Source organism: Puma concolor, chromosome F2 (genome assembly GCF_028749965.1).
Source record: "Puma concolor isolate L17-30 chromosome F2, mPumCon1.1.hap2, whole genome shotgun sequence".
NCBI lineage: Eukaryota > Metazoa > Chordata > Mammalia > Carnivora > Felidae > Puma > Puma concolor.
In genome coordinates, this window is record NC_141684.1 from 72,436,962 (window position 1) to 72,452,135 (window position 15,174).

At 43.9% G+C, this 15,174-nt stretch overlaps 1 protein-coding gene and 1 long non-coding RNA gene across 3 annotated transcripts in view; both read left to right on the top strand.

Moving 5' to 3' along the window:
• Positions 1 to 233: 233 nt before the first annotated feature.
• On the top strand, positions 234 to 7,185 carry LOC147572107 (uncharacterized). 2 transcript variants are annotated; one of them, XR_015246843.1, is made up of 4 exons: positions 234 to 1,849; positions 2,372 to 2,966; positions 4,697 to 4,872; positions 6,427 to 7,185. It is a non-coding gene; the product is annotated as an uncharacterized LOC147572107 (long non-coding RNA). The 2 variants fall into 2 exon arrangements; XR_015246844.1 differs by having other exon boundaries at positions 2,865 to 2,966.
• A 391-nt stretch (positions 7,186 to 7,576) lies between these two features.
• Positions 7,577 to 15,174, top strand: part of CA8 (carbonic anhydrase 8 (inactive)) — an 89,567-nt gene continuing 81,969 nt past the window's right edge. The window contains exons 1-2 of the mRNA XM_025922570.2: positions 7,577 to 7,932; positions 9,014 to 9,205. Coding sequence (XP_025778355.2) covers positions 7,833 to 7,932; positions 9,014 to 9,205 — 292 coding nt within the window. The 5' untranslated portion in view covers positions 7,577 to 7,832. The remainder of the gene's footprint in view (positions 7,933 to 9,013; positions 9,206 to 15,174) is intronic.

The window sequence follows — 15,174 nt, forward strand, 5'->3', positions numbered from 1 at the left end:
CCGCTAACACACTGTAAACTGAGGTAGCTGTAGGTGTCTGAGGTGTGCACCTGTGTGCCCTTAGTGTATTCCCTGCACCACTCAGTCCAATCAGGTGCAGTTTTCTGTGTTAGTCTGGTGTTTCTCACAGACAAAAGTGGCATATTGCTGTGCTCCAATTGTTCCTTATATACCAATTGCATCAGAGCAAATTTGCATTTTCAAAACAAGCATTCTCGTATAAGTGACTGTTCTAGTTGAAGCGCATTATCTGTATGAACTCATGTAATCATCCCATCACCCTTTTGGCTTGATACTATTATTGTTCCCATTTTATTGATGAGGAAACTGAGGCAAAGAGAGGTTAGATAATTTGATCACGATCAAACTTACTAAGCGACAAAGCCATTATACTATACTACACTGTCTCTCAACATTAAATAATAATGCATTTAATGAGAGAAGTGTTTCCATCAGACTTTTGGAGAGGACCACTTTAAATAATTCTGACTATCTGGTAATCACTGTGTCTCACCTAAATCTCTCATGTTGTAATTTTAGTCTATTTTTCTGTTATCTCCTTTGTCAAGGTGCAGACTATCAAGTTAGAATGTTGTATGTTACTGCCCCTTAGGTAATTAACGCCCAGTTAAAAGCACAGTCGATCTTGTTTAGTGCTTAGCATGTACTCAGCACCAAGCTACATTTTCTCTTCCATCACTGGTAATTCTGCTAAAAGTAATAGTCAGTGAAGGCTAATCAATGGGGTTCCAATTATAATGTAAACATGCTGTGCTCCATTAGCATTAGAAATGTTTACTGTTTTGTGTATTTCATCAGTGTCCCTGGTTCCTCCTCATTACACAAACTCTTTATGAAATAGAAATATTTAATATAGAACATCTTGAATGCCTTCTGTTTTCGAAGAGTAGTATTTTAGTTTGCTAAGTAGGCACTTAATTCATATCCCATCGAGAGCTGGTTGTAAACATGAAAGGATGAATAACTAATGACACTCTGAATGGGCTTTTTGCTACAGTAGTGGCTAAAACTTGTCTGAGTGAGAGGTGGGAGAGGGTTATGGTATAAGCTTTGGCTGTAGAGCTGGTTGGACTTGATTCAGATTTTAATTCTTCCATTTGTTAGCTGTGTGATCATGGATAAAGCACTTAATTCTCTAAGTTTCTGTTTCTTCATCTATAAAAAAAACACCTTTTGTCATATTATGAATTAATGAGCTAAATCACATGGCACACTTAATACATAATAGATGATTAGTAAATCGCCAGCTAAGTAGAGAGGACTCTGCCATCCACCAAGAGACATCAAATCCTGGGGCTGTTAGTCTGAGTTTGCGCAGAGGCAGGATGCAATAGGGCTGGAGTGTGCATTTCAGTTGGTGTTTGATTCTTTCCTTTTTCCTTTCTTTTTTCTTTTTTGGAGAGCAGGGGGAGAGGGAGAGGGAGAAAGAGAATCCCGAGCAGGCTCCACCCTGGCACGGAGCCCGACGCAGATCGATCTCACAACTATGAGGTCGTGACCTGAGCCAAAATCAAGAGTTGGACCCTTAACGCACTGAGCCACCCAGGTGCCTTGGTGTCTGATTCCTAACTGTTCCTACAGCCCACATTCTCCTGGTGGTGGTGATGGAGCACATTAGCCGACTTCACCAACTCTAAAGGCAGTAAATTTGGCAGCTCAGAGCACGGGTTCGAGAGACAGACCTCAGGTCACCCACCACCTCTGTCTGTGGCCATAGACAAGTCTGAGCCTTTGGTTTTCTCACCTGCAAATGAAGCGATATTATTGGAGCTCGTCCGAGAATGAAAGGAAACATTGGGAAGTGCTTTGCATAGTATCTGCTACACAGGTAAGTGCTTGCTTCAGTTCTCTGTGCTGCTTAATAAACCACTCCAGAGCTTAGTGGCTTGAAACAGTGATTATGATTTCTCAGAGTTCTGTGGGCCAGGAATTCAGGCAGGGTTTTTCTGTCACACATGCTGCCAGCTGGGGTCACTACCAGCTTTCAGGTGGTAGCTAGGCTGGGCTGGAAGGTCCCAGAGGGCTTTATGCGTGCACCTGTGCCTCTGAGCCCCTCCTCCACCTGTCATCGTCTGTCTAGCTTGCTCTTCCTCACAGCATGGTGGGCTCAGGGTGGGAGGGTTTCTTCCATGATGACTGGTTTCTGAGAGCAAAAGAATTGGTCAGCCCGCTTTAAGGCTAAGCCCACAACTGTACGGGGTCACTCTCTCACAGGCTGTTGTACAAAGCAGGTCACAGAGCCAGCTCCGATTTAAGGGGACGGCAAAAACTGTTGCAGCCATCTTTGGAGACAACCACAGTGCTCAAATTATTACTTTCCTGTGAATTGGTTTGTCATCTTGTGTAACAGGCATCCCTTTACGTCCCGGAGCTTCATGGCCTGTTACAAGGCAGAGTGAGGCGTCAGAGCTGCTGTGGGAACTAAAGTAGGGGTGTGGCCATGGGGCTGTTCGAACATCTGACGGATGCTGTTGTGTCTCTATGTGTTTTCAACGCTGTTGTTCTGTCAATACCACATCATACTCATTCAAGCATGTGATCTACTGGGTATTTTATTTCGTGTCGTGAGGTTATTTTGAGACTTTTAGAAAAGGAAATTTAGAGTAAACATAAAGATACCTTATCTGAACATGTCATTTTTGCTTTTTTATTAGCACCGCAGAAAACCTTCTATTAACACCATAGAAAAAGAAAACAAACTTGACCAAAAAGTCCAAGCCGTGCTGGCTTCTGTATTTGAAGTTTTGCTCTTTATTTTTCCACTTGACTGGCAGGTCTATTTTGCCTCCCTTCCTTTTCCCTTCTGCGGGCAAAAGAACACTTATTTATCTTTCCATTTATAGGGCATTTCCTTTATGAAGCCCCTATTGACGCACCTGCCACCAAGTAAACTTGATCACTCCCTGTTTTTGTGGCCCCGCTGCTCCCTGAAAGCTTCTACCACGGTAATCACAATTTTTATTGCACTAATATATTTATAAAGGCTGATCGGGTCACCATATGGCTGCTGGCACAAGGAAACTAATTCCTAAGTGCCTACCATGTGCTACGTGGGGGATACAAAGAGGAATTAAGATGAACTCTTTGCTCGTGAGGGCTCTTGTCGGTTGGAGGAGATGGCTATAAGATACATACTTCCAACTTAGTCTTAATTTCAGGGCTCGAGATCTGTACACGGTATATGGAAGCGCTCAACCACTTGAGTGGGAGTTTCATTTGGCAGAATACTTGGAAGGTTCCCTAGAGAAGGTTTTGCTTCCTAATAAAGGTAGATTTGAGAAGCATCAATATAATGATCACACGGCCCAACGGCAGCCATTTTGGTTCTAGGTGGAGGGGCCCATGAGTAACTGCTATGATCTCAGACAAGGGAAGAGGGTTCTACCCATGTTTACTCAGAGAGGAGGCACATTTCTCATGGAAAAGGGCTTTCGCACCGTGTGGTAAGATTGTGAGGATCCTAGATAGGGCTGGGGCTTCTACGAACTTTGCGAGGTGGGATACGGGCCCTGCTTTGCAGTATTTAGTTTCCTTGCAGGCCAGAGAGGTTCTTCCACGCTAAAGAAAAAGATGACAGAAAGCATTTCAGGAGATGAAACTTGCCCTTGAACTCACCGTTACCTGATGGGCTGCTGTAGCAGCTAGGTTATGCTAGGCTGCTGTAAAAGATTATCCTCAAATTTTAGTGGCTTATGAAACAAATGTTTACTTCTCACTGACATTACATGTCGACTTCTGGTTGGCTGTGGCTCTGATCTATGAGTCTTTTTTGTGCCAGGATCCAGAGTGACTGAAGAAGTAGTGGCTTTCTTAGACTGCGTACTTTTGGGACAGAGGGACAGACAGGATGGTAGAACCACATGACAACTCCTAAGGCTTCTATTAGAAGTGGCATGTGCACATTTACGCGTATTTAATTGGTCAAAGCAGGTCCTATGGTCAATCAGTGAAGTGCCATCACACAGAGAGGGGCAGAGAATGAAAGGAACCATAATAAAAACCTACCATGGCTACCCAGAACCTGAACACTGAAAGCTGATGGTTCTGAAGACAAAAGATCAAGGAGAGATCAAACAAAGGTAGGGTGATTAAGAAAACTTTAAGTAGGCAAAATATGCGATTAATCTGGTAAGGTAAAAAATGTGAACGAATCAGAACTTCTTGCCTCAAAGCAAAACTTGAAAGTTTCAGACATCAAAATACGTAATGAGGAAAATTTTGATGTTGTGAAAATTAATCCAGGGAAAATTCACTGAAATGGAGTTGGGAAGCCAGGGGGGAGCACAGCAGGGGGAGACATCACTCAAATGTCTATCATAGGAAGAATTGTCAATTACAGACTCGAACAGAAGAACTGTTCACAGGAAAGAATCATAAATTACGGGCCCCGATAGGGACTGATGGTTCATTGTATCTCCTATAAGAAATGAACCACACTGCAATTTAGCCAATGAGAAACCATTATCATCTTGAACTCTCGCTTTTCTCCAATGGACTTTCATTCAAAACAATCCCTTCCCACCTCCTCTTTCTCCATAAAGTAGTGTTCCTCTCCAATGTTTGTTGGACTTGTGTATGGTTTTGCCACAGCTTACCTTTTCTGAATCGCAATTCTCTGATATTCCTGAATAAATCTATTTTTGCTGGTAAAATGGCTGACTGTTTTGTTTTTCAGGTTAACAACGTCTTCACTGACAAAACGAAAATCAGACAAACTAAACCCAAGAAGTGTCTTACTCCAGTCACAATCCCACTGAAGCATACTTTTTCTGAGTAATCTAGATTGGTCTTGGCAGGTCATGGAAGATACTTAATGGCAAAGTGGGTCCACAAAGAGCACTTCGTGATTTGGTATCATTACTTGTGCTTAAAATGCTATTGGCTCACTCACTGCCTTCTACATCCTACTCAGCCTTTTTCATTTGCCTTAAAAGCCATCTTTTCCGAGAAACTCTCCTTGATCACTCCCATCTGTATGAACTGCATCTTCCTTGCATGTAATGGTGTTTGCATTTCTATTAAATATATCGCCTTTATTATAGTTAATTATTGACTGATCCCCCGCCCCCCCATCCCAAGATTTCTTGGGACTGATTGTGAATTTCTGTGGGCAGAAAGAGTGCTATTCATTTTGGGGTCTCCCACAGTGCACAGTGCAGAGCGGTACACAGGCAGGAACAAAAGTCATGGTTGCTGAAGTTCAGAAATTTACAATCTGGTTAGAAGCCATCTGATATCCATAGGTTAGCGCTGTCCTTGAGGTGCTCCCAGAGCATAAGAGGTACACAAGAAGAATGTAATAATTGTTCATGACTCGTCTAGAGCCCAAACTCAACAACACAAGGAGGAAGTCTGGGTAAGGTAGGCAAAGGATGGGGGAAGATTGGGAGGAGAGGGGTGTGTAAGTCAGGGATGCCGTGAGGCCATGTTAGTGCCTCTTTGTTCCTGTGACATCTAGATCAGTTTGTCCCTTTTAGTTATTTCTATTTCTGTTTTCTTAGTATCAAATAGTAATAGTTATATAGGTCTTAGTTTTAATAAATTGTTCCACTGATGTGGTTTGACCTCAGTTATGCAAACACTATAAAGCAAGCCATAGAAAGTTCATTTAAGGAATCAAATATGCTATTAGGTTGAAATATTTTAAAATTACATGCAGGGGTATGTGGAGTACTTATGTTCATAATATAGAGCAGGGATATTTTTAGATTCTCTGATATTAGATTTAGGTGTGCTTGCTCCAGTTTATAAATGAAAGAATTGGCCTATATCTTCGGTCTGTGTGTTTAGGTTTTATGGTGACAAATACCTTATAATAGCTAGAAATAGAAATTCCATCTTTAGTGATAATATAGTACAGGGACCTGAGAAGAGGTCTTAAGGTGCTGTTAATTAGCAGAAATCTGAAGCACACAGTCTCAAAGCAATTAAGGCTGTTAATTGAATATTTGGATGCACAGTGTAATGGCTCATATGTCGCTGGGTAGGGTATCCTAGGCTTGCGGTGAGGAGCTGCGTTATACACATGATGCTGTATAATTCAGAAAGAATAAATATGGGTAAACGTATGTTTGTCTAGTAGTTAACTGCATTTATAAGTAGTGATATATTGTTGGCTATATACAAAATGGTCTATTAGCTGCAAAATTCAATATTGGTAATCCAATCTTTCAGCCTATCTGCTGTAAACATGGCACACCGTTTACTCATGGAGCACTGACCTTTTTGCCATGGTGATTTGCTGTTGTCTGGTTTGGTAAACATCTCCATAATTCATGGGATGCTTTAAATGAAATTGGTGGTCACACAGGGCTACAGTTTGGCATCTGTGCATGTGTGGGGTGCAGGGGAATGCACGTTACTCATGAGCTCAGGGTGGCAAAATGATTTTATTATCTTCTACAGGTTCCACTAGCTGCGGCATTTGATTAACATGTGAACATACCTCTAGCAAGAAACGTTAAGGAAAATGTCCGCATTGTGAAAACGTATTCAACAATGGAAAGAGAAAGGGAATGTTCCTTTTAGAAGAACTTCGGTGAAAATGGTTAATACTTTGCGTCGTGATGCTATGATTTAGGAACCAGCTACTCAAACTGCTAACAGACATTTTGGTGCGCGCACAGAGCATATAAAAACACATTTTGCTTACGGATCAATTCTGAATTTATGTATGTACACTTTCTAAAAATACGGAGTTAACCTGCTCAGGGATTATTAGCTTGGGCTTTTAAAATGCAATGAAACAGGGGGCCGAAGGCAGAAACTCATTGGGAAGCACGTGTAAGGTAACAATGGGACCTCTACGGAGCAGGAAAGTTCCTGTTACGCAATGTGTGCATTTCATTATTTACATGATTTCACGAGGCATTTTGGGAGCGGTGTGCACAGCAAGCTGCGCCTGCAGCAGCACCCCAGACTCTGGAAGTAAAACCACACGCCCTTTCTTTATTGCTTTTCACTACTCTTGCTTTTGAGATAATTTTTTTTTTAATGGAAAAAATTCCCCGGATTATATTTACTTCTCTAGATTAAAACAATTTTGTCCGAAATGGTTGTAGGAACTACAAGTTTCTCGGGAATTTTTCCATTCCCGTTTGTCATCCTTCAAGGGCGAATTATATAGTAAACCGCCAATAATAAAGATCGGGAGTGGGAAACTTTTTTCTTGAGGTCTCCCAGTCCTCTCTCCTACTCAAGGCAATTCATCTCGCCTCTCCCCGACCTCCTCCCCCACCTTTTTTCTTTTGGGCATTTCCTGCAGTAAAGCCTAAATGAAGTAGACGGAGGTCGAAAGCCCCGGGTCAAGGCCCCGCACGCGGGGGAGCCCGAGGGCAGGCCCTGGGTGACTCGCGGGCTCCTGGAAAAGTAAAGCGTGGGAGAGCCGGTCGCGGGGAGGCGACTCCGCAGGTAGGGGGCGGGGCTTCTGCAGTTTCCCTGGTGGGGCCCGGTAGCCCGGAGGCCTTTCCCCGCCGTCCAACCCCCCTGCGCGGGGGCCACGGAGCGAGCAGGGCGGATCCTCCCGTACCAGACACGCCCCCGGCCGGTTTATAATTCGCCGGCTGCCGCTCCCGGAGCCGCGGCTCCACTCGCGCTCCGCGGGGACTCGGGACGCTCTCGCAGCGCCCGCCGCCCGAAAAGTCCGGCTCGGCCCGCGCCCGCCTCGCGCGCTCACGCCCCCGCGAGCGCGCCCACACCCCCACTGGCTCACCCGCACCCTCGCACGCGCGCACTCACACGCGCTCACGGTCCCACTCCTGCCCGCTTCCCTGCGGCGGCGCGAGAGCGCCGAGGGGACCCACGGCCTTCCCATGGCTGACCTGAGCTTCATCGAAGATTCCGTCGCCTTCCCGGAGAAGGAGGAGGATGAAGAGGAAGAGGAGGAGGGGGTGGAGTGGGGCTACGAAGAAGGTAACCGGCCGCGCGTCGGGCGGGGTGTCCGGGGTCCCGGGCGCCGCGCGTGCGTCCCGCCGAGCGCGGGGTCCCCGCTGCGCCCCGCTCTCCCACGTGCGTGTCTGTCGCGCGCACCCGCTCCACTGGTGGAAGTGGCTCCAGGAGAGAGGGCGTGCCCGCCGTCCGCGTTCGCGTCGGGGAGCCCGGCTTCCTGCCCCGCGGCGGCTGGCACCTGCGGCGGTTTGGAGGGCCAGCCTTCGGCCGCCCCGGAACACTTGTGTGCGCGCGCCGAGGGCCCGCGAAGAGCGGCGTTACGTGTCGCTCAGCACCTTCGGGTGCACGGTGCTGCCGCGACCACCCTACGGGCAGAAAGTGTCCTTGCCGCCCCTCGGTTCGTGAAGGAAACTAACAGTGTTCGGCTCTTTCTAAAGAAGGCCTGGATTTCAAGCTCAGTCAGCGGGTTTGGTCCGAAGGGGGCTGACTTCTTAAAAAGTTTTGCTTGCTACATTTATCCCGGAAGATGTAGGAATCCTCATACATGTGACCACGGGGGCTGGTGTTGAAACAGATGTGGAATTTTTGACTTTAATTATAAAATAGGGAAAGAGAATATGAGTCTGTATTGCGTGAAGATATAGGTGTGGGTATACGTACATATATCCACTTCAAAATTACCGTCTTTGCATTCTGTTAAAGAGGTGTTCATTCACTTGCATCAGATTTAGTGGTTTTTGGCTCTCATCGAGCAAGTTGAGTTACAGGTATTTCCCCAGTAGTGCATGTAATTGAACTCATGAGCAGAAAAAAAATTTTGTGGAATTACTGTTTTTTTAATCACTTAAAGATGAGCTAGCCTTCCTAGAGTCATAAAGGATTACATCTATGTGGACAAATACACATAGGCTATTTTGTTAGTCCGGGATTTTATGTATGTATTTGATAGCTTTAGATCATTCGGAACATGAATGCAGAAGTTCTTCCACATTTATCGTATTTCATCCGTCAAGGATCATAAACAGTGTTTAAACTAGCCTTTGCATGTTAAATTTTACCGGAACTTTTTAAAACCTGTTCTAAATTTGCTTCATTTTGTCCTTAGGTGTGGAGTGGGGCTTGGTGTTTCCCGATGCTAATGGGGAATACCAGTCTCCCATTAACCTAAACTCAAGAGAAGCTAGATATGACCCCTCACTTCTGGATGTCCGCCTCTCCCCAAATTATGTGGTCTGCCGAGACTGCGAAGTGACCAATGATGGACATACCATTCAGGTTATCCTGAAGTCAAAATCAGGTATATTGGAAAACATTTTTGAAAGGATAAAAGGATGAAATAATGAAGATGGCAGTTTGGTTGTTCTGTGTTGTATGATCTTGCTGGAACACCCTTAGTTGGTCGACTTAAACTTAGTGGGATTTGAGGAAAAGTATATGCAGGTGTACTAATTTGCATTTTGTCCTAAATTGTTGTTTGGCTTAACTCATTCAGATAATTATTCTCTTCTTTCACTGCTTGGTGAAACTAAAGATTAGGATTTTTTGACCTAATCTTGCATTCAGGATAAACTTTTCAAATTAATTTTCTCTACTATATGAATGTGACAAGAAGAACTTCAACTAATAGCAATCAAAAACATCTCTAAACTTAGTAAAAGACTTAAATGGCCAACAGAACTCCTGTTTTTATTTTTAATTCTTCCCCTCCCCTTTGAACTCATCTGAGATGGATCTGAAATGTTTTGTGGAAAAGGTGTTGGAAATTGTCAAGAAAGTTGGCTTAAACGTAGGAGAGAGGAAAGAAGAATTTTGAAAAATTAGCATGCATATTAATGTTTTTCTTAGTAAATAATAGTTTTATTTCTCTCTTGGTAAGAATATAAAATTAGAGTATGTTGAAATGCTAGGAAATACTAATGAGCAGAGATCCTCTGTGCCCAAATTAATTCCGAATTAATAAATTTTATATTTCAACCCATAAAATCTTTAGGTTTATTATTTGGCAGGGCAGGTACTGATTTCCAGTGGTGGATTTTTTTTTTTTAATGTTTATCTTTAGTTTTGAGATCGAGACAGAGCATGAGCAGGGGAGAGGCAGAGAGAGAGGGAGACACAGAATTGGAAGCAGGCTCCAGGCTCCGAGCTGTCAGTACAGAGCCCAATGCGGGGCTTGAACTCGTCAACTGCGAGATCATGACCTGAGCCAAAGTCGGACACTCAACCGACTGAGCCACCCAGGTGCCCCCCCCCCCTTTTTTTTTTAACTCATTGTGAATGTTCCTGAACTTTAATTTAGAGTCCGTGAGCTAGTCACAGATGGATGTAGTTTTCCCTGCTGTTCTGAGTTTAGTGAAGGTATGGACATCATCAAACAGATTGTAGGTGTTACTATATGTGGTCAAAGAGAAACCGCTTCAGATATAAATTTGGATTTAAGTAAGATTTTGTGGGGGAGGGTATCCAGGAGAGACATTATGTGGTACTTTTTAAGAACACAGTACAGTTATTAAATGCTGACTGTTCTGGTTTATGAAAAACATTTGAAGGTAATAATAAATGTGTATTGGTATGTTGACATGCCTTGGTATTTCTGGAAATAAACATTTATAAATCTATACAACAAAAATGCATTGCACATCAGCACTGTGGTGAGTGAGTATAGGTTGTATACAAATAGATAACACTGTTCTCCAGGATTCGTAGTGTAGTGAAAAACATGATCCTTTAAATTTTCTTTTTTTAATGTTTATTTATTTTTGAGAGAGACAGAGACAGCACAAGGGGGGAGAGGCAAAGAGAGAGGGAGACACAGAATCCGAAGCAGGCTCTAGGCTCCGAGCTGTCAGCACAGAGCCCGATGCGGGGCTTGAACTCACAAACCGTGAGGTCATGACCTGAGCTGAAGTCAGACGCTCAACCGACTGAGCCATGCAGGCACCCCAAAACACAATTCTTTAAAGCATTAGTGTAAATGCTAGTGGAAGTGTTACGAGATATGTGAGCATGGAGGGATGGCTGAGTGCAAATACTCTGCTGTTAGAGCCAATTTAACGTGATGGAATTGAATTTAACATTTCCTTCTGGTCCCTTCACGATTTTCCTCGGCCCCCTCTCTTAGCCCAGAACAGACACTGTCAAGCAGTGTCTCAACTCTCTACCCGCAAGATTTTCCCTTTCAGGGTCCCTCTACCTTCCGCCCCTCTGACCCCTGACCAGCCGGGCAGAGCTCTCTGTACGGCTGTCCTAGCCTAATTTGGAGACACATGTTCCACACCCTTTCCTCCTGCCTCCTTAGGGAGCTTTCTCCTTTAGATGCCCTGTCTCCTTGCTGCCATGACAATTTCTTCTTCCTTGTTTCCTCCTTTTTAGTATTTCTCAAACTTAAGAAACAAGTAACAACCAAAAAAAAAAAAAAAAAATACCATGTCTGGACCATTTTTGCCCCCCTAGGATATTTGAGCTTCTCAAAGGAGTAGTCTGTAAGCCCCGAACACCCTGTCATTTATTTATTTAATTCAAATGTTATCTGTATCAAAATAGAACATAGCTGTGATTTAAATAGCTGACTAGTACTACGTTTCTCTCTCTGCCTGGTTATACCCTTCCCCCCGCAAAAAAATACTTTTTGCCCTGGTGACAGCCACTTTTAGCTCTCAGCCATTTCTCCTGGTCTCTCCTTCATCCTTTACGGATGCGTATATACTGTCATGCTTTGACATTTAAGATCTCCATGGACTCCTTGCTATGGAGAATGAGGCTGGTTCTCTTATTCTCCTCCCCCATTGTGGTTTTGCCCCTCTGTTGTCCCTGTATACTTAAATTGCAATTTTTATTTAAAGAATATGCATTAATAAAAAAAAATTTTTTTTGGTAATGTCTTTATTTTTGAGAAAGAGAGAGAGAGAGAGAGAGAGAGACAGCACAAGCAGGGGAGGGGCAGACAGAGACAGAGGCACAGAATCTGAAGCAGGATCCAGGCTCTGAGCTGTCAGCACAGAGCCCGATGCAGGGCTCAAGCTCACAGACCACGAGGTCATGACTTGAGTCAGAGTCAGATGCTTAACCCCCTGAGCCACCCCAGCGCCCCTGCATTATTTTTTTTTTTTATCATTAGGAGTGTGTGGCTGTTGTTTCCAGCTGAGACTAGATTCTGTTTCCTTTATTGAACAATATGGAGTTTTTCCTCCCCTGGAGTTCATGCATTTTTATTTATTTAATTGCATCTTTATCTCTCGTGATTTCATTTCCAGACTCTTGACAGATGGCAGATCATCAAGAGGTCCTTCCACCCTCCCTTGGAGGCCTCTCCTCCCTTCTTCTGCCCCACTTTGGACCGCATGCTCTCGAGGCCTGCCCTGTAGTCATCACTTGCAGCTGCCTGCACCTTATGCCTAGAGAGTTCCTTTGCTGGTCTCTTGTGTCCAAGCCCATGTTGCCTGGATGCTGGGCATCCACTTTTGAGGTTGATCCCTCATTTCAGGGAGTTTCTAGGTTTATTCCCTCCTGTGGTCTATCTACCAGTAACTTCCTGGGAAGAAGGGCATGTGAGGGCTAAATGTTTGGATACCGTGTGTGTGTCTGTCCTGGGTGCTTGGTGTGCCTTTTGATCAGAATAATTGTGTCTGTCATTTTTTAGAAATTTTCTTACATTATTTAATAAGTTTTCTGCTTTTTTTAATTTTCTTCTTTTGTAAGTCGTATTTTTGTTTTGTTTTTTTGTCCTACTTTCTGGTAGATTTCCTCAATTTATATCTTTCAGTCTTTCTATCAAACTTTTCATTTCTGCTCTAACCTTTTTAACTTCTAAGAAAATTGTGCCTGGGGCGCCTGGGTGGCTCAGTTGGTTAAGCATCTAACTTCAGCTCAGGTCATAGTCTTGAGGCTCATGAATTTGAGCCCCGTGTTGGGTTCTGTGCTGACAGCTCAGAGCCTGCAACCTGGTTTGGGTCTGTGTCTCCCTCTCTCTCTACCTTTCCCTGCTTGTGCTCTTTGTCTCTCTCTCTTTCTCAAAAATAAACATTATAAAAAAAAAAGGGTGCTTATTCTATGACTTTTTTTAGTTGTCAGAGTATACCTTCTTTTCTTACATTATTGATAAGTTTTCTGTTTTTTCTTTATTTTCTTCTTTTGTAACTCATATTCTTGTTTTTTTGTTCTGCTCTCTGGTAGATTTCCTCAACTAATGCCATTCAGTCTATTAAAATTTTCATTTCTGCTCTTATATTTTTTTAAAGTTTATATTTGAGAGACGGAGAGAGAGAATGTTTGAGTGAGAGAGGGGCAGAGAGAGAATCCCAAGCAGGCTCCATGCTGTCAGCATCAGAGCCCAATGCGGGGCTCGAACCCACAAACCATGGGATCAGTACCTGAGCCAAAATCAAGAGTCGGACGCTCAACCAACTGAGCCACCCAGGTGCCCCTGCTCTTACATTTTTAGTAAGAAAATGCTTATTCTATGATTTTTTTTTTTTAGTTGACCAAGTATACCTTCTGAAAATTATTTCATAAATGCAGGCTCTTTCTCCATTCTTTCCTCTATTGCTTTTTTTCTGTTCTATGTCTCCGCTTATGCTGGGTTCTTTCTTCTACTTGTTTGGTCTCTGTTTTTAAGATGAGCGGTCTTCTCAAATGTCTACTTATCTCTGGCTCTTTATTCATATTTAGGAATGGGCCTAAGAATTGTGTTAGTATCTTTTTACCTTCACTGTAGCTCTGCATTTTTGAGGATGTCATCTAGTTGGGATCCTACGTTGGCTTCTTTCGTTCTTTCACTCAGCAGTATGCATTGGCTTCTCACGCTGGTTTTATCTGGCTTGCCAAGGTGCAGGTGGCAATCTTTGTTTTACCTTTTTTGTAAGGTATTACCCTTCTTGGATCAGGTAAATATAAATCAGGCCTGCACCCTGCCTTCAAGAAGCATACAGTGGTGGGGGTGCCTGGGTGGGTCAGTTGGTCAAGCACCTGACTCTTGATTTTGGCTCAGGTCACGCGTGATCTCGCGGTTCATGGGTTCAAGCTCCGTATCGGGCTCTCCACTTTCAGTGCAGAGCCCGCATCAAATACTCTTATCTCCTTCTCTCTCGGAGCCTCCCCTGCTCGTGCTCTCTCTCCCCTCTCTCTCAAAAGTAAACGTTTAAAAAAGAAGTTTGCAGTGGCGGATCGTGAAAGATAGGTGTAAGGGAGAGATTATTTTTGGCTGACATTATTAGGGGAGGATTGGCTCAGGAAGTAGCATTTGCAGAAAACACAAAGACTGAAGAGCATTTGGATTGGGATGATTGGAATGTGTATGGGGAGAGAGGGCAGTAAGCAGAAAGGACATAAGATATATGGGATGGTGTAGACATTGGATGAGGAGAAGTGAATCCTGAAGTATAACTGAAAGAAAAGATTCATTCGTGTTAAATGAGGTTAATCTATAAATGGAGTGGCTGTGTTGGTGCAAACTCGTGAGGGATCTGGAGCCAGGTGTAAAGAGTATAACCTTTTTTTTTTTTCCTCTGTAGAATATGTTTTAGGAAAATTAACCCGGCCATACCAAGTAAGATGGGATCTGGGAGAGGTCGGGAGCCAGTTTGAAAGTTATCGCAAGAGATTAAGTTAACCAAAGCAGCTGCTGTGTTGGGAGTGCCATTGGAAAGGCAGGGGTGACAAGGGGCGGGGGCGGGGGGGTGGTTCTGAGGTGCCATCCACAGGGCTTCGGTGACTGATTCCGTGAAATGGCAAAGATGGGAATCGTCAGAGACGTGCGCTGGGGTGGAGCCCCTGTGACTGGACCACACTTTGGATCCTGTCACTGTGCTTCACCCTTTGTGCGTATTTCAAGGTGACAGAGTGCCTTCTAACGTGGGTTGAGCCGAGCACCACATTCCAGGTCCTGTTGTCTCTTGACTATGGGGCATTTTACTGAGGCTGTCACATAGACGGCTCCATTTCCCTGTAGGACACGGGAATCCCTGTACTGCAGGAATCGTAACGTTTAGTGTGCACAAATTAAAATCAGACATCTTACAGCGGTATGAAAAGTAGCTTAAGTATAAAAATAGCACTGTAGATTTCTATAGCCTGAGTGGTTTAATACTTAAGTCACGAAAAAGCGTGAGACTGACCAAGCTTCTGGAATAGAATGTCTTTCCTTCTGACGACAAACAGTGTGTTAAGGGTAATGACATTTTTAACGGGCCGTCAGTATGGGAGAGATTGCTAATCAGGACAGGTCATTTGTACCCTTCGCAGTAACTTATTATAGAAACCTTAATAAAGAAA